Source organism: Tetrao urogallus (genome assembly GCF_951394365.1).
Source record: "Tetrao urogallus genome assembly, chromosome: 9".
In the NCBI taxonomy this organism is placed as follows: domain Eukaryota; kingdom Metazoa; phylum Chordata; class Aves; order Galliformes; family Phasianidae; genus Tetrao; species Tetrao urogallus.
Window position 1 is genome coordinate 14,427,608 of NC_136822.1, and position 25,222 is coordinate 14,452,829.

A 25,222-nucleotide genomic window follows, 5' to 3' on the forward strand; every position below is an offset into this window, starting at 1 on the left:
GCAGCATGAAGGGGTTACGAAGTTTGAAGCCTTGTTAACTGTGTGTCCTGCCATGCAGAGCTGCCTCCAGCTTCATGCCCAGCAGTAGCAGTCCCCTCACACAGCTGTGCATCCCAGCTGCCCCCCGTTGCAATGCCTTTAGGGTGGAGGGAGATGGAGCAGCTCAGCATGGATGGTGTGGGGGGAGGCAGGGCTGACATACAGTGTTTACATCATTGCTACTTCCTCTGTACCGATTCTGGAGGGAGAGCAATGGTTTACTGGCAATGGTTCCAACTCAGATGTTAAAAAAGGGAACTGCTAAATGTTCCATCAACCCCCCCCCCCTCAAGCCCTCCCATATTTCCATGTACACACAAACTAGCAGCAAGAAGCAGAATGGGAGGACTTGGAGAGCTGACTTCCCTCTCCCAGGAGCAGATGGCCAGAGCTTCCAGTGTCCAGCTGATGAGCAGAAAGTGCTGACCCCACCAAGGACTCCTCCAGGAAGAAGGGGATGGAGATGGACAAGGAGAAGGCTGCAGACAGGCTCACAAGTGATTGCCTGGTAAAGACTCACTTTCTGCCTACGGGGCAGACAGGACTGGCCACCACCTTTCCCCTCATCAAGGCATCCCAGGGTGTCCATTACCTGGAACAGACTGGATGACAGAAGGTAATCCTTCCCTAACACTGCTGTACAGGGGAAAGCAGATCCCTTTGACACTGCTCCAGGTATGATGAGTATCCTGCCAGTCCTCCTCACCGTAAGTATGCTTGGTTCAGTCTCTGGTGATGAAAGTATAAATAAACCCAGTGCCTGCTCCTCTGCTGCACCGTGCTTAGGTGGCTGTTGCTGCCTCCTGCTGCTCTAGCTCATCATCTTCATAGTCTGAGATGTAGGATTCCATGCTCTGCTTGGCCAGCAGCTCTCTTCGGGCTTGGAGTCGCTCGCAGCGAGGGCAGCGTGTGGACTTGAAGCAGGACTTGTGGTAGCAGGCTTTGCATTCTGGGGGAAGAAAAGGAGAGCAGCTGAAGGCTGGCACAGGCTGCCTGGCTCTCCACACCTGCGGAGAAATGCTCCAGATTTGTCCAGGAGGACAAACACCAGAAGCAGGTGTTTGGCACTGCTGAAAGCAGCAAGAACTCATGCTGTAGAGTACCTAACTTGAAACTGCTGCAGTCTTAACTTTGACCCTGCAGCACATGCTTCACTGCAGGGCAGGGCTGCTGCCCTGGATGAGCAAATACCATTGTAATATTATTTTAAACACTGTTGTAAACAACAACTGATCTGCTGCTGTTATCATGTGGTGCAGACATAGCTGTTCATAGAAGCACTGTGGTCTGGCTGCCTGTGTTTGGCTCCATGCTTCTTACTGGCACAAAGCCACTCAAAAATGAAGAAGCAGACATTGCTGACCCCCTTCCTGTTTCTCCCCATACCTCACCTTCACATGTCTTGCACTTGTTGAGCTCAAAGGGGAAGATGATGTCGCCTTCATTCTGGCAGAACTCGCAGATGAAGCCTTTGGCTTGGCACAGCTAGGAGAAAAGGCCAGGAAAAAAGTAAGCTCGACGCTCCTCATCTCCCTGGAGCTGGATAGTAGGACGCGGTGTCTTGCTCTACCTATGTGGGACAGTCTATCCCCAGCACGAAGCATAGCAAGGCAGAATCAACGTGTTAAGGATAAAGTCAAAATAGGGTAAGAAATATCCCACATGTGCTGGGTAGCAGTTCTGTGGAACAGGTGAGAGCAGCAAGCTTGTAATCAGTTAATTCTGTGATTGCTCTGTATGTCAAATGCCTTCCCACTGGCTATTTACACAGAAAGCCTACCCAAAGGGTGTTTCAGAGCTGTGCAGCAGGTGGCTATAGAGGCCTTACCATGCATTTCTCAACGTGCAGGCTGCCTGCCTTCAGGAGCTCTGTCAGGCGAGGCACCAGGTCCCCCCTCTTGGTGGCACTGAGGTCACTTAGAGAGTAGAGATGCAAATCCTCTGTCAAGTGGCCAGGCACCGCATCGAAGGAGTCCAGGAGACTGCAAGGACAGCAAAACTGGAGCTCAGAGCAGAGGAACTCTACTGAGTCAGATACAGGACAGCAAACAGCTTAACATCGCACCCCAGGACTCACTCTTTAGCTAGCCGGCAGGTCTTAAACATGTTCTTCATGTGGAAGAGCTGGATTCGCAGCAGCTGGAGAGGAAGGAGGGACACAAGGGATCAGTAAACAGATCACAGACCTTAACCAAACACGTCTGCCCCGTTTCCTGCATTGGGGAAACGGCTGCTGTTCCCCTGGTACAGGAGTGTTTACACCACGCTGGATACAGCGAGCACAACAGTCACCACACGCTCCAGGAAATAAACCAAGGCCCAGCTGGACACCAAGCAGAAATACCTTCCCCTTCTGTGCTGCTGCACAGGAAACAAGATATGAACGGAAACCCACAGCGCTGAGGTTTTAAGCTTCAGAAACTGAAATATCCGCTTCTCCTCAGCTTCTCCAGCGCACGATTTACGACTGGCAGCCACCCTCCCCCTGCAAGCCCCACCCAGGAAGGTGAGGGAAGGGGCTTACCCACACTTGGTTGAGAGACTTCACCTTCCGGTACAGGGCAGGATTGATATCTTGCACGTTGAAGAGCGGGTCGCTCCAGATCTTGCTCAGCAGGTCTTTGGAGAAGTTGCTCACGTAGTACTTGCTGAAGTCCCACTTGCGCAGGATGCGGCTGGGGATGACTGTCTGGGCGTTCTCGTGGCAGCACTGGCAGAAATACTTCCCCAGGTACTCACAGTACCGCAGTCGCTTGATGTAATCTAGCCAAGCCCAGGGGAAGGGGGAAGTCAGGTGAGGTGCAGGCTCTGCCCATCCGTGTATCAACATTTCCAGCGAGGAAGGCGTTCTGCCTTGCCAGCTCCTCCTCCGGCCCCAGACTGCTCAACACTGGAGCCTGAAAGCACGCTGCAGGCTGCAAAATTCTTTGAGGACCACAACCCACCTATCAGTCCATGCTGTTAGAGGAGTGCACAAAAGCTGTGACCCAAATTTGTGGGTACAGACACTGCAGACCCACCAGGCTACCAAAGGATAGGAAGGTAAGTGTTGCAAATACTGTCCATTTACAGGTCCTCAACACATGTATGCTGACACGTGAGCAGAGCTGGCAAAGGCCTTAGAAATGACACCATGAAAGAGCATACCATCTTCCCAATGACCTCATGCTGAGCTCTGCTGCAATCCACCCCCTCTGCATCTTCCCACTCTCACAGGTTACTCCCTGCTTTCCAGCTACTGCTCAGCACTCACCAGGATCAGTCCGGATGCCACAGCCTGCACACCGGTAATTCTGCTTGGCCACAGCTACCTTCCTCCTGTCCGGAGACAAAAGATGACATAAGTGAATCCAGGCCTGATGGCACCCAGCACCTGACAACAGGTGCTGACACAACTCTGGACATGCACATCCACATTCCTTGCGATGAAAGTGTGGATGACAGGTAAGCGGAGGAAGAAAGCCTTGTTGCACACCAAAGATAGGAAGCACAGGCACCAGATGGAGATGGCCAATGTGGATTTAGCAGGCTGAGAGCAGAGAAGCCCTGCTAGCCAAGTAGGAAAGGAAAGACAATCAACCATGGAAAAACCTAAAACAAACAATGGGGAAAAATGGGGGGAAAGGGCAGGTACCCAGAGAGCCCTCCACTGTATGAATTCTTACGTTGGGGCTGGGTGAACGTTGAAGATGATCTGTGGTCGTGGGGGGGCCCACTCCAGGTTTCCACGCACCCGAATCCTCAGCTTGTAGATGTCAGCATGTTCTCCATCATCAGGAGAGACGGGCAGAGAGTCGGGGATGGGCAGGAGCTGGGAGAGGCAGGTAAAAGGGTCAGACCCCTGCCTCGAACTACACAGGCAATGCACCTGGCTGGTGCCTGGCACCTACTGCCTAGCCCTGTCCCAACAACAGGCTGTTGTGGCTGAATAGAGGGGCTGGAAGAAGGGATTTCCCCAGGGGTTTGAGCACTCTGCTGTATGAGGCTGCAGGAGCAGAGCCCAGCACTGCTGCACCCTATTTACACATGGGCTCTTCAGGAACTTTCACTATTTCCAAGCAGCCCAGTTTCCTGGGCAGGTCTCCTCATGCTTCCCAAGCACAGCCTAACTCCGAGCTCACTGGGGTGTGTGATGCTTCAGCCCTTCAGGGCATGGGCAAGCTGACGAGCCTGGCAGAGTTGGGCACCGTGCAAGATGAAGATCCTGGTACTGAATGTGATGCCTTCAAGGAGTCTGATCATATGTCACCCAGATCCCCAGAACAACTGCATATCAAAGAGCAACCTGCACTTCAAGGAGACCAAACAGCAGCCTCTGTGAAGAACCCCGTGGGGAAGGGCTGAGCACAAGACAGGTAAACCCAATGCCAAGTTTGTTCTCTGCAGACATTAGTAGGAAAAGGCCAAGGCACCGCTGCCCAGGAAGATGTGGTAGCAACACCCTATGAGAACATGCTGCAGGGGGCAAGGAAGAAGCCATACAGCTGGGCTGAGCGCCTTCCAGGGAGCTGTCAGCACCATTAGAGATACCTTCTGTTCTTCGTGAGGTTTTTCACTTCTTTCTGGTTCCTCCACAAGACCCAGACCCCACAGCCCCACGACAGCTCATTTCCAACACTGGTGCCTCAACAAAGGAACCATTTGGCATGTTGGCAGTCAAGCAGTTAGTGCACACTGTGGCCCATGCATGTTCCCTCCAGGCACACTCCCAGCATCATCCAATCCCAGCGTACCAGCAGGAGTTTTTTGGAAAGCTGCCTTTTCTTATACCAGCCAGGATGCCTAAACAGCTTTTTTAGAGACCGTCTCAGGCCCTGAAAACCAACAGCAAACAAGCAGTCAAGGTGCCTAGCAAGAGCAGTGGGTGAGCAGCCATGCAGGCCTTGCTTATGCCCCAGCTCTAGGGGATTTTGCCCCAGTTGTGCCCAAGCACAACTTTTGCTTGGGAGCCACTGCTGTTCCCAAACTGCTGCCTCTGTCTTCTCAGCCCTCTCGGCTGTTAGCCAAGGCACAGCACAGCAAGCGGCAGGGCCTGGACAAAACCCATCCTTCTCTCCTCCAGTTTCATCAGAACTAGCAAAGGCCCTGGGCAGTGGGCATGAAGCCAGGGAATGTGTGAAAAGGATCAAATAATCGGTGAGTTGGGATTTCCAAAGAGCAGTGAGAGCTCTGCACTGTATGCTTTTCCAATCACCGTGCCTCAGTACTGCCCTGCTCCTGTGCTGGCACCTCCAGGCAGTGCCCATGTACCTTGGTGGTGCCACCCCAGGCACTGTCACCCTCCTGTACACAGACATACTCACACCCCTACCTTCTGCGGGGCGTCATGTTCAGGGACCAGCCATTCCAATTCGGAGGCAGCTGGCAGCTGCATGCCCTCAAACTGCTTCAGCAAACCCATGGCCACAGCTTCTGCAGAGTTTGAATTGCCGAATGAATGGGATCTAGCCAACAAAGGAAGCAGTTAGTACTAGGGGTCTCAAAGCTGTGCTGCTTCACGTTCCCCCATTCTCTGATGCTAATTCTCAGCTCAAGCAGGGACACAGCTTTACACCTGTCCCAGATGAGAGAGAAAGGCAAGGGAAGCTCAGAGCCAGCAGAAACCAGAAGCCAGGCAGGCCATATACTCCAAGTCATGCCAGCTCCTCTTCCCAGCCTCCTACCACTAGAAATTGTGGGGATCTTCCCAGACACAGCCATATCATATCTCATGTCCATATAGCATGTGAATGAATGATCTTTAACATCCCAGGTGCTGCTTTCCAAATTCAAAAATAGGACCCAGCTGTGTCTGACTGGTAAGAAAATGTAGGGATGGAGGGAGGGATGTGCAATCCAGTGCAAATCAGCAGCTGAAGCACCTGGAAGTAGAGCTGGGCAGGAAAGGGAACTGGGTACCAAGATGTCTCAGTGCAAGCTGAATACATACATGGAGTCTGAGGAGAGAAAGGACTTCCTGCTGGAGTCAGGGTTCCTCTTGATGTCTGCATCTGAATCAGAAACAAACATGATGGAGCAAACTGGGCAGGGCTGAAGAATACATTCACTCCAAACGGAAGCTTCATTTTAAAAACTCATCAAGCTGTTTAAAAGCACAGAAACTACAACATCAGCTTCTACCAGTGATACAGAGCAGCAAGGAGAGGTGCAGTCAAATTAATCACCTGTTGGGAGTTACAAGGTAAGGCACAGTGGGATGCTGCAAAAACACAGCCAGGATTTGGTGTGGAAGGTGGTGCAGGTCACACACCAAGTCCTAGTGTTTACACAGCCTGTAACAGTGCACACAGCTGGAGCTAGGAGGGCACAACAGCAAGGTTAGCTGAAAAGTTTAGTAGCTCTTTATACACTACAGGTGCTGCAGGGCATTAGCAATGGGATGCAAAACCCTCCTCCCTATTGAATCATACAACTCAAGATAAGTGGCTGTGCCACAGCTTGTCAGCTGTTGCACCACAGCACTGGCAGCCTGAGTCCTGCACTCGAGAGACGAGTCAGCATCCACGTAGCTGCAGGGGTCAGTCCTATGCAGAGGCACAGAGCCATGAGGCTCTCTCTGGGAAGCAGAGATCCAAGATCTCTGGAATAGACCTGGGCTTTACCACATCCCTCCTCAGGGTCAGGATGTGGGCACCACAGCAGTATCCCAGTGGTACCTCCCCCCCATGCGTGGCTCTGGAGTCACTCTGCTCTGCTACCCACACAGGTCAGTGACACAGACCACTCAGATTCTGTCCAGGCACCAGCTCATGCTTGCTCTGAAGCAGAAAGCTAACACCCCGAGCCATCAGCTTTGCTAGGAAGAACAGGGTTGCTCCAGCAGAATAGGGAGCAAGAAGTTCTGAAGAAGTGCTCTCCTGGAGCAAATGACTCTTCAGCTGCTCCTGGCTTCAGAAAGGGAAGGGTATGCAAAGAGCCCAGGTTGAGCCTCAATAGATCTTCACTAAGTTTACAAACTCATGCTAGCAGAGGTCAACATGGACACATAACACTGTGTTTGACATCCATTGCTAGTAACTGACACACGAAAGCATCCTGATGCTAAGGAATCCACCCATCTACATCATGCAAACAGACTTCTTGTTGCAGAAAAGAGGGAACTCAGCCAAAATGAGCCTCCTAATCATATACTGCACTGCAGATGTATCTACCATGCTCTGAGGCCTTCGGTTCTGTGCAAGAAGACTTTGCATGATCCTAGAGTACGACAAACTCAAGCAAACAGTGGAGCACACACAGTATAGGACAGGCCAAGCACTATGAGGAGATCTTGGGCAGAGCACTGCTATTATCTCAGGGAGGGCAGAGGGATCCAGACCTCGCCCTAGGCTCCCCTAGGGTGCTGGGATCCTGTCATCACTCCCTCCCCACTCTTAATTGCAGACACTCCTCAAAGGTCTCCACTTAGCTGCCCCAAATGTCTCCGCTGCTAATGCTTTCACCATGTGGGACAGTCCCCAGGGGGTTGGTGAACAGCACACAAAGTCAGGGAAGTCACCTAGCCCTGAGCTGCCAGCTTCAGGCCAGGATGAGCCAACTTGCATTGAATTCATAGGATACAGCAGGATTGATGGGAAGCTCTGAGCACTAGGATCTCCAGCAGGAGCAGCACACTGATGTCAAATGCTGACAGCAGAGATCAGCAGCTAAGCAATACCAGGCTGCACATGATCACAGCATCCAGGGCCTCCAGTGGGTAAGAAACACCTCTTTCCAGCTGTTCTCACTACTTTTCCCTCAAAGACCTCTTTCTAGAAGGATTCTTCCCCAAGTCAGGTCTGGTCAGGAAGGGAAGGGCTGGCCACAGTTTGAATCAGAGTCATTGCACGCCAGCTCTGTGGAATCAAGCAGGATGACTCTTCCCCAAGGCACCAACAGCTTCAGAGTGCTTCGGGCCTGTGCTCGCTCTGCCTTGTGGCCAAAAGCTGGCAGTAGAGTCATTCAAAGAGCAAGATTCCTTTCTTTGTGGTTCCCTCCTTGTTTTGTGTGTGATCAGAGAGGCAATTGTTTTCAGCAGGGCAGCTCCATTCAGAGCCATTGTGTTAGAGGGCAGCACCTCTGAGATGGACCTCTGGTGCTGCAGCAGAGGACTGCTGTCACAGAGCCCAGCAGCTACAGAATTACAGCGCTATGCTTTTGCCTTCCTGAGTCCCACCCCAGGCTAGACAGGTTTTCCAAGCAGCAGGCATGTTTTGTGTATTCAAAATGCTGCATGGAAAAATCCCCTGGGGGATGGTGACCAGGCAGAGCTCCTCTGCTTCCTCTTTGCTCCCAGCAAAGCACCGTCCTTCCACAGCTCTTCTTGCTGACACTTGGATGACACTGTGTCACTGTTCCCAAATCAGAAAGCATGAGGAGCTGGTTTACATGCACTGAGCTGTGAGGAAGGACAGTTGAAATACCCACACCGGAGACTTAGGCCAGGGCCTGACAGTAAATTTCAGTGATTTGTTGCCTGATCTGAAGCTGATCTACTGATGAACTCAATACCTGATGAGCCTGTACAGATTGAGGCCTCTGCACTCCCTGCAACACCCTGAGGGGGCACGCTGAGAACTGTGCACGTGCGAGGCACACACACGCACACACCTTGCACACACACGCACGCGTGCCAAGGGAGCACTGCAGGTACTACCTGAGAACAAGGAAGCCATTGACACTGAGAGGCCGTCCTTGGACATTTGAATCAGGTTAGATCCATCGTTACCATCTGTATAACACGGTGATGACAAAACAGTTCACTTCAGTGCTTTGGCCAGACCAAAGGGAAAGGGCATAACACAAAAGCAACACTCGCATGGGAGAAGCCAGAACTAAATTCACACACCCCTAAAGGGACTTCAAAACCAAGTCCAAAATCTAGCTCTCAGGAACTGAAATGGGGGCTTTGCTGTCAAGTCACAGACAAGAAGATTGAGAACTTTATAAACTGAGACCGGATTGCTCCATCTTCTCTCATCTCACCTCTAAAGTCTAAAGCATGACCGAGGTACTGCTGAGATATGAGCCATCCATCCCGGAGGACAAATGAGGCTTTGAAGGAAAGGGATGACTAGGGACCTAAGGCAGGTCTCCTGCATGCAACAGGCTCAGCCACACTAGCAGCCAGGAGCAGAGACCAGGAGCAGTACAGGTCAGAGGCTGACCAGCACCCGCTGCTCCCACCCAACACACAAGTCTGCTCCTACTGCTTGGGGAGGAAGAAAGCAGGGTGGCAGCCCTCCCATCTCTCCCTGGCTGTGACAGCTGCTCTGTGACCTGGCAAGTGAAATGGAAACCATGTGCCAGTTCTGAATGCTAAAGAATTATAGAGGATTTTGAAGGAAAGTCATGCCACCACATGAGAGAAACTGGTTGATCTGTTCATGCTCAGCATTCAGCCATTTGTTTGGGAAAAGCCATCCTGAAGGCCGAAGGGACATGCTCTCCTTCAGTGTGACTGAGCTCAATGCAACCAGGCCCAGGAGAAGTCTCTCTCTGTGCAAGAAGCTAATGCAGCCATTGCCTCTTACCTCGGATCTCGTACTCCTCCACATCCTCCGCAGAGCCCGAATCAGACAGGCGCGTGGAGCCATGGGAGCTGAACTGGGACTCACTGTCCGTCGCCACAAGGCCTGGGAGATAAAGGGAAGGCAACACAGCCAGGCCATCAGTGTGAGCAGCTGAACGGGGCACGGACAGCAAAGGGGTAAAGTGATAGCCAGCTGTGACCAGGGAAGGGTGGATGGCAAGGATGGAAAACAGGTTCTGTGGCTTCAAAATGAAACCACATTCCTTAACTCAGTGTCACCAGGGCACGAGTGTTACGCATGTATGGTATCGGCCCCACTACACTGTAATATGGCAGGGTTTCACAGATCTCTGCACCACCCTGTTAGAAATGAGCCCAAAAAACATCACCCACTGTCTGAGCCCATCTCCTGGCAGCTAGAGAACATGTGCTTGGTGCGGATCTGCTGGCGCCTAATGCGAATCTTTTGTTTGAGCTCCTGGATCTCCTTGTCGCTGTCTTCCTCTTCCTCCTCCAGCTGCCGGCTCATCATGTTGCATTTCATCAGCTCGATAGCAGCAATCAGTGACTCTGAGATGCTGAAGTGAGCATTCTCCTGCAAGGCAAAAGCAAAAGTATTTGAGGCTGTAGCACAGGGAAAATTGGGAAGCCTTGGTAAAATATGGTTTAATATTTTCATCCAGAAAGGTGGCAGAAAGACCTTATACCTTTCTGGCCCTATGAAGTCTCACTCTTCTATGAGAACCTAGAAATCAAAGCCTTTTGAGGCAACAGAATTGTTGCAAAACATAGGGCAAGTCTTACAAAGTGGATGTGCAACATCTCCATGCTGGGGAGTCAACACATGCCCGTAAGGAGCCACAACAGGCAGCCAAGCTGCTGCATGTAACGCTACATGGGCAAATCTTTGAAGCCAGCCATAAATGAGCAACTCAACTTGAAAGTTCTATGCCCAGCTCTATAGCAGGAAATAGCATGTGATTATCTCCCCCGCAGAGGAAGGTAGCACTGAATCTGCAGTAAAATTTCTCCAGAGAACACAGGCTGCTGCCTCCCTCACCTTTTCCAGATCTGCACAGCTGCCAAAGTCCTGCTCAGAGAGGTAACTGATGAGGGACTGCCCTTCTGAGGGTCTTCTGAACATTCCTTCCCCCGAGCTCAGGTACTGGCCAGAGTCTGGAAAAACAAGACAGCAACATTATGAAGGAAGGACCAGGAAATCCACTGCTCCAAGCACTGGGTAACAGCCCATACTCTGTGTCAGCACACTGGCTAGTTCACACAGCCAACAGCTGTTTATCCCACTTTACAGACAGAACTAGATCCAGCTTCATCCACTGTAATGGAGAACAGCAACCAACACAGGGCCATTACAATGACAGCAGGCATTCTGAAACCATTCAGCCCTCCAGAACATCCCACCCTAAGCAGGAAGGAGCAGGAGATCACTTGACTGTTCTGGCTGCTATCAGATGTTCTCCTGCTTCTCTGTGGCTCTTGGACAGGAGGCAGCAGTAATTTTGGAACAATGACTAGGGCCAGCTCTACCCTGGAGCACAAGGAGACCTTGACCTCAGGCAGCCCTAGGGCACCACCACAGCACATCATTAATAATCATCATCCCCACACATCCTGAGCAGAGCTGCTAAGACAGCAACCACGAAAGTACTCCTGGCAGGCCCTCATAACAGCCTTCAGGTAGCCAATGTTTGTTATTCGGGATAAAAAGAAAGAGAAGGCATATGCCAAATAACAAAACAATATGAATAACAGACATGCTCTAGCATACTGTAGGTAGCAGAGTGGATACACACCCATGCCAAAAGGAAAAACTTTTAATGAGTTGCTCAGCATTGATGCTGCTGGACCCACAGAGGCTCCTGCAGAGCCCACATCTGAGCACTGCAGCGAGTCTACATTCACCCAGAAGGCCAGACAGACCTTCAGGGTGCAATCTCCAAGCTAACAAGCCTTTCCAGTTCCCAACCAGCTCACTACAAGCCAGCTCCTGCATGCCTGCATCCCACAAGCAGGTGCCAGAAGCTGAGGCTGCTACAGTGCATGCCCAGGAGCAAACATCCCCGCTGATGCTCACTGTACTTACCATACTCCATGTAGAGGGAGCTGGGCGTGCTCAGTTCGCTGCTCTGGGTGGAACCAGAGACCATCCCTCTTCCTCCACCTGTATCTGAATGGGATTCTGCAAGGGAACAAGACAACACCAGGCACATGTCAGCAATCCAGAAGTGCCAAGCCCAGAGCATGGTGTGAAATGAAAGGAAATCATCATCATATGGGTGGGCACAAATGGATGGGAATCAACACGGGAAATCCTCCACTTGGCTCACCTGCTCTGTGCCATGCCTGAAGTCAAGCCCAAGAGGGAAGACAACTAGAGGGGCATTTCAGGCAGCATGGGATGGGTGAAAGGGAAAGAAAAAAAGGCCATGACAATTATGGATCAGTCAAGTCCTGAGCCTTCTTCTCTTTATGCTGTGCAAATCTGGAAAATGCAATAGTTCCTGCAAGCACCTCTGACAGCCTCATCTTCCTCCTGGAGCAGTTCCAAGGAAGAATCACCCCATAAGGCTGGGACACGAGACATGGGGAAATCTAAGCAGCCAAGGGATCTGCGAGGCTTGTGGCCTGGACAAGGGTGCAAGGAGGCATCTGAAGGATACACTCTTGCTCAGCTGGGAAAACCCAGGTTCCCTGCACACGAGAGCCAGGATCACAGTGATCAAGGTCACCTCCCCACACATGTTGCAGGGCTGCACGCTGCCAGGCTGAGCTGGTGGGGACCGCCAGGAGCTGGCCTCATTGGGGACAAACAACCGCCAGTGTTTTGCAGACAGCAAGGCTCCAGAGAGCAGCTGACTTGGCTGGGAAGGCCCAAAAACAGCCTACTGCTGGAAAGCAGCACAACTGCAGCTCCTGCTGAAGCCAGAGCCAGAGCAAGGAACAGGGCTAGGCACATCTGTCCCTGCTTTTGCCAACTCTAGGAGGAGCCTTCCCAGCCATGGACTGCTCAGCACCCAGTGCCATCAGCATCAAACATGCAAAAAATCCTTGCTGCAGATCTGCCCCATGAAAAATATCACATTGAAGCCCACGCCTTCAGGGCTACCAGCCCTTGGCCACCAGGGGCAACCTCTTCTGGCTCCCAGAGTAATGAGGGGGAGGAGACGGCAGGGGAAGAAGCTCAGGGACTTGCTGGTCAGCACTTCCTAACGCCATGCAGAAGAGCTGGGTGCCAGCCTTGGTCTGGACCACTGCTGCCAAAAACCAGGCTGGGATCTTCAGTCAGGCCACATGCATAAACCTGAGGCACTTCAAAGCACCTGGGACTCCTGGGAGAAAAAAAATTTTGTTTGCTTTCTAAATGGATATTAATGGGTTGATGGAAATTCTGAACTGAATGCAGTGATCACTAATGAGGCTGTTTTGCTGGCTCCCAAACCTGCCACTGGATCTTCTATTATAATGGTGATATCCCTGAGGCCTCCTGGACAGACAGAGGAGGAAGAGGGCAGCATTAAGGGAAAGAAAACAGAGACAGACTGGTTACTACGCAGCAAGAACTTTTGTTTCTCCCATGTAGGCAGCACCAGCAGGACTGACTCCCACAAAATGGTTGTCCCTTCACTCCCAAATCCTCCCACCATGCATTCACACACTCAAGAGCACAGGAGAGCCCAGCAGGTTACCAGTACCATGACAAGAGGCTCCAAAGTCTGCCATAGCTCTATCCCCCAAGTGGACAGGACCAGAGGGAAAGGAGAACAGCTAATTCTGCAGCATCTCTGCTATTTGTTAAGCTTCCAGTGAAGGCCACAGCAGAGCTGCTAACACCGAAACTAGACTGGCCCACAGCATTCTGATGTCAGCCCATCACTCCAGTGTGGAGCAGAAAGATGGAGGGTAACAATCAAACCTCCAAATGCTTGCCCACTGCTCCCGTTGCTCATCTGACACGCGGAGTTGAAGGGACAGCCAACATCCCAATAGTGGTGACTCCCACCTGGCCATGGTTCCACCACTGTGCCCACACCCCACAGCCACCCCACGCACCAAGCAAAGTAACCCCATTACCGTGCAATTTCCCCGAAGCCACGTTGGTGTCAGAGTGTGAGCGCAGGTGGCTCTTCTTGAGGACGCCCTGCGACACCGATGACTGTCCCTCTGAAAAGCTGGACCGGCGCAACAGGCCCAGGCCCCTGCTGCCACATCCGTTTGCCCCCCGATCCCCTGAGTCCAGCTTCTGGGAGCTGCTAGAGGAGAACATGTTGGAGCTGCTGCTCTTACTGCTGCTGGTGCTGCTGGTGCTGCAGGCCCGGCCACGGCGCCCCAAGTTCCCGATGGCCAGGTACTCCGGCCCATCGTTAGCATCGCTTTGTGATTCATCCTGACTCCCTGTCCAAGTGTCCTCACTCTGGCTGGTGGTGCTGGAACTCATCTCGTTGGCTGGAGAGAAGGGGTCTTTGGGTGAGGGGATGTGGGATGGAGGGACAGCGCTGGGCTGCTCCAGAGGAGACCTGCCCTCGCTGAAGAAGGAGGACTGCGAGGCCAGGCAGTGTTCCTGGGGTTGGCTGGAGCTTGAGCTGATGGAGGAGCTTGCTGGTCTCCTGTCTGGACAGAGAGAAGAAGAGGATGTCACATATCCTCTGTGTGACCCCCTAAGCCAGCAAGGAGCCCAGCCTGAGCTTCCAGCACCTCTGGTTACCTGAGAGCCCAGAGGAGGTCGGGTGAGGCAGGCTGGAGAAGGACCCACAGTGGTGCTGCTGCATGCAGCCTGGAGACAGGGTATAGAAAGACCCAGGGAGCGCAGTCAGGCTCTGACTCTTGGTCACTGAAGACAGACCTTCACCCTTCCTGGTGAGCTGAAGAGAGGAAGCATCAATAAATCAGCATCTCAAAGGAGCAGCTTAAGAGACAGAAAAAACTGGACCTGCAGGGCCTGCACAAGCACCTGGTTACCAGCCAGCACAGCCCTGGGGCTGCAGGATGGGAGAAACACACTGCAGCAAAGAAGGGAAGCAGCTCTTTATGCACAGCGAAGCAGCAAGCTCCATCTGGAAATTACCAGGCTCTCAGCGAGATGATCTAGGCAGCCCAGTGCCCCAGGCAGGCGGCTCTGTTGTCCTACAGCATCGTGGTCACACATCTCTCCTGTCCCAGCAGAGGGACCTGAGGAGCACACGGAGGGCAGTGATGTGCCGGCCAGCTGAAAGAACACAGACCCTATTTAATGAAGCATCATTAATTGCTCTCCTCTGGGGAGCTCTCTGCAAAGAAAGCAGCTGCTGTTCTCCTATGAGGAGAGGGCAGCTGGCACTGGGAGGCACTGGGATGGTGGCGTCACCAGCAGGAGGGGGAATCTGGCTGTCCTGGGTGCTGCCCAGCCCTCTGAGTGTGGCTGACCTTGAAGCCTGGGTCTTTTGGAGAAGGCTTTAGAGGTGTCTCTTAAAAGGATATGGTTCCTGAGCCTCATATTCAGATTCTTGATGACAGCCAGAACCGAGGTGCCTCACTACAGACATTTCCTCCCATCCCCCCAACCCCTTCCTTTTGCTATTTCCCAAGTCCAGGCCCTTGTCCAAGGGTTCTGTGTGCTGTGAATGCAATATTGTATGAGCAGCCGCAGCCGTACAGCATTTAGGGAGGGCCAGATGCAGAAGCCAGGGGTCTCAGCTCACCATGGATGTGTCGATCTGAGCCAGCAGCCTGGGGTTGTTCTGCTCGACAGCCTCCAGGCACTGCAGCATGGCTGTGACGTGGGCGTCACTGAGCAGGAAGGCTGTGTCTGCAGAGAGAGAATTACTGTCAGGGGGCTTTCTCCCCACTGCCACCAGCATGAGGGTAGCAGGAGGTATATGATGCTCTTCCTGCAGCAGTCCGCAAGGAAAAAAATTGTAAGAAAAGCCACCAAAGTGCTGGATATAAAACTTGGCAATTTTAGGAAAAACCTACATGAAGAGGAGGAGATGAGAGCCTTCCTCACCCAGCTAAAACCTGAGCCAAAAGATTTGCATTCCAAATGATTGTATCTGGTTCAAGGTTTTGTCTTAATGTGGGGGGCTATCGAAACACTTCTCTCTTCAGTACTCTAAAATACAAGATTAAAGAAAGATCCTGTCCCAGATCAGTTTAGATATCTTTGTCCTTGCTATTTATCTTTACTTTCTGACAAATTCTCAAGTTTTCACAAAAGTTCCTAATGTGCACGAATGGACTACAATTTTCACCTACAAAGGAGAAACACAGCTGCATTTCCACACATCAGCAGAGGTCAGACCTTCATCTTTTTGTTTAGAAATATTCCGGGGGAAGGGAAAAAAAACCAGCACTGTTTGAAACAGATTCAAAATTGACTTTCTTTGCACATTTTATTTCTTTGTAATGGGAAATGCATTTCTCCAAGTTTGCAGACCGGGACATGGACTTGAAACCAGACTGCTTGACTACCTGCAGCAGAAACCTTTGAGCCCATGCAAAGAAGCTGCCACAGCCCGATCTCCTAAGAGAAAGAAAATGAGAATATCCAACGCATTCAGACTTGCTCAAGCTCCTGTTAGGGCAGCAAGGAGGACCCAGACAAGCAGGATGAAGCATGTTGCAGACAAGCTCACTGCAGAAAACTAAAGCTCAGCTCTTCTGACCTGCATCCATGCATATACAGTATGACACAGCACGCTTTGTCTGACAGCACAGATTGCACAGATGCAAACTACCTTTTCTGCTGCTCCCCTCAAGCATGAATTGGAAAATCTGTTTTCATACAAGGATGAAAAAGACTCATTTCTACTTGCCTGTGTAGAACTTCCTTATGTACTGCCTGTTCTCCAGGAGAGGTCTGAGCTGTGCCGAGAGGCAGTGGAACTGCAGGCTGTGCTGCAGCCACAGCTGTGCAATAGCTTGGTCACTGTGGCTGTCTGGGCTGGGCTGGCTGTTCTCATGCAGGCTGATGAACTGGAAATGAACCATGAAGGCACAAGTTAGGGCAAGAACAAGTAAGCAGAGGAGCAGGGGTCGTTCCTCCTCACAGCTCTGCAGTGCCAGGCACTGTTGGTGAGAATGCAGTCACATCCAAGCAGCCACCAAGGCAGCACAGGGAGACAAAAGCACCGGAGAGGAACAACACTTCAAAGGTCAGCCAACATCGGTGACCAAAGTCCTACCCACAGCCACCAGCAATATGAATTTCAATGGCATGTTCTCCTACCCCTGACCTGGAGGGACCCCACACTCCCAAATCTAATTGCTTTCCTGCAGTGACGGTCATGTTTTTGCTGACACATTAACTGATGTGAACATTCTTGCTGCTCTACAGCAGACTGCAATGGAGAGCATGAAATCTGCTCACATGTGACAAAGAGCAGCGCGGTGCCTTCAGGTCTCAGAGCACTGAGGGCTGAAAGAATCCCTGTGCATCAGCAAACAGCAAAAGCTAGGCACAGAAGAGCCAATGAATGGTCAAGGCAAATATACAACCCAGAAATGGAACAGATGAAACCTCTGGAGATTTGTACAACACCATAAATCCCCACTGTGTGCACAGAAGCATTGCTTGTGCCAATTCCCTTGGTGATGCCTGCTGTACCCAACCAAGGAGGCCAGCCTGTAGGAAATTAGCAGCTGAGTCTAACCTTAAACCACACCAAGTTCCTGGGATGTGGCTCACACACAACCACAGTGCTAGTTCGTCCCTCACCAGTGGGTTCGCAGCCCAGCTGCCTTCCTCCCCCAGGCTGGGCACACCAAGGCACCCACCAGAACTCACCTTCTCCAGGTGATGAGCAGAGCTGGGACTCAGCCGGCGGATGTCCTTCACGAACTGCCAGTAATCCTTCTGCCTGCAGTACACCTGCTGGGACAGGCTTGGTTAGGGCCCACCATACACACGAGCCTCGAGTGACACAACAACGACAGTACAGCTGGCTCAGAGAGCAAGGAGACGGCGTTCAACCCAGAACCTGTCAGGAGCTCCCACATCACTGGTCCCTTCCTGCCAGAGATGGACCTGGAGCAGCAGGCAGCACAAAACACATCCCAGCAGAACCTACAGCAACCACTGTCCTCCCATGCCAGTCACCAAGAAGGACACACCAGCATGGCTGAGCACCACAGATAAGAAATGTGATGCAGCACGTTCTTGGCATTGCATTCCTATCAGCTCCTTACTGCTGTTTGCCTTGGCTCTGTTCAGACAGTAAGTTATTTCTTCTTAGTTATTCTTCCAGTCAAAGAGGAACTGCAGAAGAATTGTTTTCCTCAACACTTTATCATGTTTAAGCACAGCCCCAACTGTTTCTCTTTCAAAAAAAGCTGATTTTTTTTCCTCCATCTCTGCTTCCTCTTTCACAAGTGTCAGAGGAAGGGGTTTTGTTTTGTGGTTTACTTGTTTGGGGGGGTTACTTGTTTCTATTTTTAAGACCAAAGCACCAACACAGACATTTTGTCCCTTTATATTCAATTGGGGTTTTCTGGATAAAATAATAAAATTCATACAATAGTTAAAAAATCTCTTACAGTGTACATACAGATTTTTTATTGTTTTAATTTATTTCTAGTCATAGCAAAAAAAGCTGATACAAAAATACATAACTAAAAGGAAGTTTCTCTGGAGTAAATATAATAAAAATCCTGCTAGGAAGCTGTACTTCTATGGGCCTCCCTTTGTAGCTAGTACAGATGGAGTACATAGCACTGTATAAATGTATAGACATACATATACAGAGAGAGAGAGGGTATGTATAGGCAAAGCACTTGTAAGAAAGAACTGCCTTTGCACACAGCATCGGGAACAGCACTGTGCTGCCCTGTTTTGCAGGTGTCTATTTCCTCAAGCTGTGGCATGAACTGTTACTAACACAGAGACAAGCAGAAATCATTCCAATCTCGCTTCCAAAGCCTCCGAATAGCACGTCTATCAGAAAAGAGCACTGTACTCCTCCTACTTAAAGGGTAACTTCTCTCTCTGCTCAAAGGAGATTGCTGGCCCACACCACTGCAGACTGACAGCACAGGGCATGACTTGACCAAGTGCTACGTGCAGCTCTCAGATCCAAGTAGCAAAGCTGAGATGGACTCTTCCATCGCATACATCGCATACAGCTCCTGGGCTCCAGCTGTGCAGCCCTTCTGGCTCCTCTGCACCTGGAGATGCCTGCAGTGTTGGAGCTGGTGGGAACGCTGCCCAAGGCATGCCCTGCAGGCTTGATGTAATTCTTACTGAGAAACAACTGCTGTAATTGCAAGCTGAGGGGAGATCTTCAGCGTCTGTGGAGGCTCCCCAGAGCAGGAAAGAAAAATTCTTCCCAGCAGTCATGGAGATGGGGACAGCTGGATGAGAATGGTGGAAGCTGGATACAGGCCCCTTTCACACAGAGCACAGATCCGGCTGCCAGCCCCACTATTCACACAGCTAACCAGAACTAGCCAAGGCCTGAGGCTTCTCTTGCCAGGCCTCGCTGGGGCGTTGTCCAAGGACACACAACGGGAGGTTGGCTCGTGGCACATACAGCACTGCTGCTTTGCTGCAGGATGCAGTGCGGCCAAGGCAGGAGCAGGCCTCCCCTCAGCAAAAACACCTAAAAGCACACGTGATGGAAGGAACACAGGCACTTCTGAGGCGAGCTCAGCTCCTGCCACAGGACTGCAGTGTGAGGGGGACTGAGGCCTACCTTGTCGTGGATGAGCCCATGGTACAGGATGCTGTGCATGTCCCTGCAGAGCCGCTCCAGGCCGCCATACTTGGACCAGACGTTGGGGTTGCTGGTGGACACCAACCCTTCCACTGTGGTCTTCAGGTTGCCCAGCAGCTTCCAGTGCTCTTTCCTGCAGAGGAACACAGAGGGTTGCCTAATGAGCACCAGATTCAGGGCACGAGGAGATTCACAGCAGGCCAAGCTCACTCCATAGGCTCTGGTCAGAGCGAAACCTTTGGTGGCTCCAATGTACGTTTCATAGATTCATAAACCACAGAATCACAGAATGGCTTGGGCCAAAATGAACATATAAGCCCAGCCAGTCCCAAGCCCTGCCATGGGCTGGGTGCCCCCACCAGCTCAGGCTGCCCAGGGCCCATCCAACCAGGCCTCAAATGCCAAAATGTGCATTCCTGCAGGGTTTTAACAAAAGCTTTGGAGATAATGGTTTAGAACGAAAGTTTAACCTTTACATTGGCAAGAGAAAACTCCAGTGTTTTAGACACCCAAAATCAACCAGATTTTGGCCAAAACAAACAAAACAAGCAAATTTAAAAAAAAAAAAAAAAGAAATAAGAAAAAAGGAAAAACTGCTTTTTTGTCCTCGTGGATTACAGTGTGGGCTGTAAACTTCTTGCAGCACAAAGAAGCATGCTATCAAGCAGTATAATCCCACTACTCAAAAATAAGCTTTTCTTGAAAATATTCCCATTTTGAGAGTGCTTTATTATTTCAGAACTGATTAAGTGAATGAGCAGATAATAAAATACTGGCTCTGCCTCAAGCTCCCCTGTATCAGGTCTCTGTAGGGAAACCTCACTGGCTTTAGCATTTACCCAAGCTTAGCTCACCAGGCAGCCCAGCCAGCCAGCAAAGCTTGTCACTTGTCACAGCAGCTCCGCAGCCAGGCTGCAATTCGTCAGCAAGCCTGAACACACTGTGAACACACATCAGCAGGAATGTGCTCACGCACAGCTCGATAACACCACCGCTGCCCAGAAGAGAGGAAGCCCTGTGCAGGGCTGTGAAAGCTGCACTGCAGGAATTCCTAGAGCCGTACACTGCAATCGATGCCACATCATCCTCTGCTGTTTGTAGCCCCATCCTCTCTGCCACTCCAATGGTAGAGAGAATGAAGCATGAGGAAATGCCGCTATGGGGAATGAGGCAGAAGGAAATTCCCAGCAAATCAGCCAGCCTGTGAAAGGCTGGAGAACTGCAAAATTGAGATGTTTCTATATTGCATGAGACCGAGCAGCTAAATGTTAGTAGATCCAGAGAAAAACTCAACAATGGAGATGTGTTTGCCCCAAGCCCCCCAGGTTTATGCTGGTTCGTGCCTGGACAATGGCAGCTGTTTTCAGACCAGCCTAAAGATCAGAGTTTAATCATAGATTCCCAGCAAGCAGGTTTATCTCAGGAGAGAATGAACTAAACCAAAGGCAGCGTCCTGGAGCAGATGTGACCTGAAGAGACAGAGCAAACCTCATTCATCTGAACCAAGAGGCTTTTCCAGCCCTGCCCCCCTGCACCAAGCTCTGAGCAGCGGCACTGTCCCTGGCCAGAGAGCAGCTGACAGACACAGAGCTCCACCAGCTCCTCCCCAAGGTCTTTCCAACACTCAGAGTGTGGAAATGCAAGTGAAAGCTCAGCCACGCTGCTCACTTTCCAGGTCTGTGAGTCAGGGAAACTCCCACCTCATTATTTTGTGCTATAAAAAGCATGCAACGAGCACAGAGATGCAGGGTAGCAGAGCGTTGTGCTCAAAGACCCATCTCACTGCAGGGGCAGCTGTGCCCCCCCAGAGGTTGGGAAATGGGGACTCCAACACAAAGGAACCCTCACACAAAATATCATAACAGTGCCTCTGCCACTGCACTCAGCACGCAGGAAACAGTGAGCAAAATTAGAGCACCTTGGCAGAGATGATTCAGAGCCTCCCAAAAGTCAATTAAATCCCTCAGTCAACAGAGAGACTCCCACTGGATGGGAATCATTGGCTCAAATGATTCAAAAGCATTTCACAAGTCGGACGCTTAGGACTCTACCCATTCCCATAGGACTGTATCCATGCAGCTGCCTCTGGGCTGGAACACGGTGCATGCAGGAAAGCATGCAGTGACACAAGCCCAAATAAAAGAAGAGCCATACACCTGGCTGCAGGTGACAGCGAGGCAACACATAGCTAACTGCCCTCAGCTCAGCCTGGACTCACAGGTTAACCCTTAATTTGTGGCAGGATCTGCTCCTCTCTTATTCACAGAGATGCCAGGAGGGATGGAAAAAGACAGGGTGCCAGCTGCCCTCCAGTTCCCCATTTCAGCAGGTGTTCAGAGCAGTACTGAGAAATCTGCTCGGTTTTGTACCAAATAAGGAGAATTATTTGCAAGCTGTTGTAAAAAAAGCCTCACTCATCCTGACCTGACACAGGGGTAAGGCAAATTCAAATCACAGCACGAAAATACTTCTTCTTCCAGGAAGTACAAAGCAAGCAACATGCCCAGGAGAGGTCACAGTACATGAGCAGACGCTTGCCTGCAAGGGACGTGTGTGCAGCTTTCCCTGTGCCCTAGAACAGCCTGCTTTCCCTATCCACATCAGCTGAGCGTGTTTGCATAGCTCCTCGCTGTACCCCAAATGCTGGGCTGGGAAGAAAGGAAGAGAGCTGGCAGGACAGAGGTCAGCCTGCTCAATACATGGGGCACCACCCGAAGCAGTTCAGCTGGAGTCAGGGATGTGCTTGAATGCACTGATTTATATTTTCCAGGCGAGAATCAGGACGTGATCGGACTGCAAAGGAGATGCTGAGAAAAAACAGCTCGAGCTCAACAGGAGCAGCAGCATTTCCTCGGGGAAAGCACGGCTGGGGTGTGGCTGCAGTAAATGGGGTTATAGTCTGAAGGGTGTGCTGGTGCACCGCTTCATACAGGAAAAAAGATAATTCTGCCCTGGACATGCCGAAAAATGAATTGGTCATTATATGAGAGACTGATAACACCGGATATCAGTGAGACCGCAGGCACATCTCTCTCCCTCCCTGCATACACCCTCTGACTCAGCCCCCACTTCCAACCTCCAGCTCCATGGGTCTGGGCACTCCCTCCTTATTATACCACACCAGCTCTGTTCCAGATACAGTCAGACCAATCTGTGGTCAGGAATTGTTCCAAACAAAACTGAAACTTTTGCTTTGCAGTAAGAAAAGAAGGAATAGAGCCTTGCAGCTGGAAATCACTTAATGGCACTGCTGATGAAAATGATGGGGAAATTCTGCGGGAAATTCTGCTTGTGCTCCCTGGGCTTTCTCAGTCCTTCCACATTAGCTAGGACAGGAACAGCTCCTGGCCCAAATCAGCAGGGGTGACTCAGGGCAGGTGCAGGGAACAACGCTACTGAGTCAGGTAAGTTTCATTTAAAAGAGAAGAAACAACAAACCAGAATCATGGAGGTAGATGACATCCCCAAACCTGAATCCTTCTTACCAACCACGTGTGCTGTGTGCACCCCAATGCTCTGCAGGATGCACCAAGCAATGGCTGCTCTCTACCTGGAGGCATCGCCTGATCCTTCTTAGCACACTAAGGAGCTTGGATTGAGGGTGCTGGGGTTATTTGTGGGCAACAGCAGGTGACTTCTGCTACATTTCCCAGGGACACAGCCTGCAGCTCCCAGGGCAGCAGGTACCCGTGGCTGTGTGCATGCTGCTATATGCACGGGTTCCCCTGACAACAAGCAGCAAATTTCCTTCTGCTTTGCTGCCTGCTTGGTGCTTCTGGGAAAAGAAATTAAAGAAATGCTGGCTTAGTTCGATTCATCTACAGCAATGGCAAGGGGCTCACAAGGCAAAGGGAGTCCCAGAGCTCCCCTCGCCTCACAGCACCCTCCCTGCCTGGTAAACCCACGGACCACAATCTAGGGCACCTCACTGGGAAATAGGATGCTACATCATTTGCACACAGGACAACGAAGCTACACCAGGCCCCTGCCAGAACCTTCCCCTAAAACCTAAACCCAGCACACACAGCTCTGTGTGCAGGCAGTAGAGGGGATGGATGGTGCCACCTCTTCTCCGGAGCAGTGGCACCACATCAGCCCCATACGATGCACAGCGATGCAGACTGGCAGTGCAGGACCAGTGCCTGCGGAGGTGAGAATAGCACTGAGATGGTTCTGGAAAGAAGCGAAGCAGACACAGCCGCTCCATGCTTTTACCACCCAGCCTTTCTGCACCTGAGGGTCTGAAACACCGGCTCAGTAAGGGTTAGCAAACCACGCTGTCCAAGCAGGCAGCCCGAACCTGCGTTATGGCTCTAAAAGCACCGGCTGCACTCCTGCAGATCCCGCCGGCAGCAGCCCGGGCGCAGAGGCTGTCAGATAAGGAACGCCGCTCTCTCGGATCAGGTTTCAGTGAACCTCTCGGCTGACATCCGTGCTGCGCTCCCGACTCGAGCACAAACCACAGACCTGCAAAAACCTGGAGCGAATGGGAATTACATCGGAACGCCCCCGGGCGCGGGATTTGTTACCCGCACAGAGCCGTGCCCCAGCCCAACCCGGGGGACTCGGGGCACTCCGCAGCGCCGCTCCCACCTGTCACGGCCACGTGCGCTCAGCAAGAGCCCGACGTTTGGACTCGTATAGAGGTTGAAGCGATGCCCGCAGCCCGATCGAGGGCGGCACGGCAATCCGAGCCCGGCGAACTGCGTGGGCATCGGCACGGCGGAAGCCTGGCGGCTGCCGCCAGCCCGTGTCCCCGTCCCCACGCGTGTCCTCGCCCAGCTACAATCGCACACCGCCGCCGTCCCCCCGCGCACCGATTCCCCAACGCGTCCCGTCCGCGCTGCGATCGCCGCGTGTCGCCGCTCCGTCCCACGCGCGCCCCCACCTGCTCTCCGCGCGCCCCCCGCGGGGCTCGACCTCCATCCCCGGCGCGCGCGGCCCCGCCGCCGCCACCGCCCCGCCGCCGTCACGTGGAGGGGGAGCGCCCGCCCCGCCCCCCGGCTTCAGTCATGGCCTCCAAAGAACTACAACTCCCGGCATGCCCCGCGGCCCCCACGCCACTCTGCGCTTCCCAGCGCGCCCCGCGCGGAGCAATGACTACAGCTCCCGGCGGGCGGTGCGCGCAGTGCTCGAGCTTTGCCTCCGAGGTATTGACGCTCCGCTCTCCTCGGTACGCGGGCACGGTGCTCGGCTGCGTCCCGCGGGGGTGAGCCCTGAGCCGCCTCTAATGAGCTGTTAGCGCTGGGGATGAGCCGCACGGCAGCGTTAAACCGCGGTAATTCCTCACCGGGATAACCGCTCACCGCATCGTGGGGAGAAACAAAACCCGCAGCACCGGCCAGCACGGCGCTCGTGTGCTGAGCACTGAGAGCAGGGTGCCAAGGGGCTCTGCAGTGCAGTGCAGGGGGTGTGGAAAAGGCAGCGCGGCTGCGGGACTTTCTGCCAGTGAAATGAAACTTAAAAGGGGAAGAACTGCTGCCATCGGGCTGAGAGCCACCGGTGCCAGGTTACAGGGGTGACAACAGCTCCGTGTGTCTGCAGAGTTGTTTGATGCCTCCGAGACGGAAGGTTTCTGCCGTCTTTTGCGTTGTGAGAGCTTCCTGTGGCCGAGCTCTGAATTGCACGAGCTGCTCACTGCTGTGTGTGTGCCGTATGGAACCACCATCACTTGACCACGTACAGACGCAATCCCGACAGAAAACCAGGAGCTAATGCTGCTTTGATCACTTCTACCAGCTTCGTGTTATTGCAGCCATTTAGAACACAACAAAAGTATTCTTCAGCATTGTAACGTTTGTTTGAATTTCTGTTGGCCTCAACAGATGGCAGCTGGTCTCCTGTTTGGGTAATAAATGCCACGGATGGATGTGGTACAATCTGGATTTTGTCTGATTTCCACCTGCCGCGAGGGCAGACAGCATCTGCCACCTTTGAGGTTGGCATATTTGTTTTGGGTAAACGGCGT

The 25,222-nt window shown here is 52.1% G+C and overlaps 1 protein-coding gene across 1 annotated transcript; it reads right to left on the reverse strand.

The window, feature by feature from the left end:
• Positions 1-821: 821 nt before the first annotated feature.
• Positions 822-24,201, reverse strand: RUBCN (rubicon autophagy regulator; the record flags this gene model as incomplete). The annotated part of the gene is made up of 23 exons (XM_079539984.1): positions 24,143-24,201; positions 19,234-19,387; positions 17,331-17,414; positions 16,360-16,519; positions 15,247-15,353; positions 14,634-14,774; positions 14,274-14,430; positions 13,643-14,179; positions 13,011-13,055; positions 11,655-11,750; positions 10,611-10,726; positions 9,944-10,145; positions 9,552-9,653; positions 8,675-8,749; positions 5,969-6,029; positions 5,351-5,483; positions 3,705-3,850; positions 3,293-3,357; positions 2,564-2,802; positions 2,117-2,178; positions 1,868-2,021; positions 1,431-1,524; positions 822-988 (listed from the first exon to the last, which is right to left on the reverse strand). The coding sequence occupies exons 1-23, from the start codon at positions 24,178-24,180 to the stop codon at positions 822-824; spliced, it is 3,135 nt and encodes a 1,044-aa protein (XP_079396110.1). The 5' UTR covers positions 24,181-24,201.
• Positions 24,202-25,222: the final 1,021 nt, after the last annotated feature.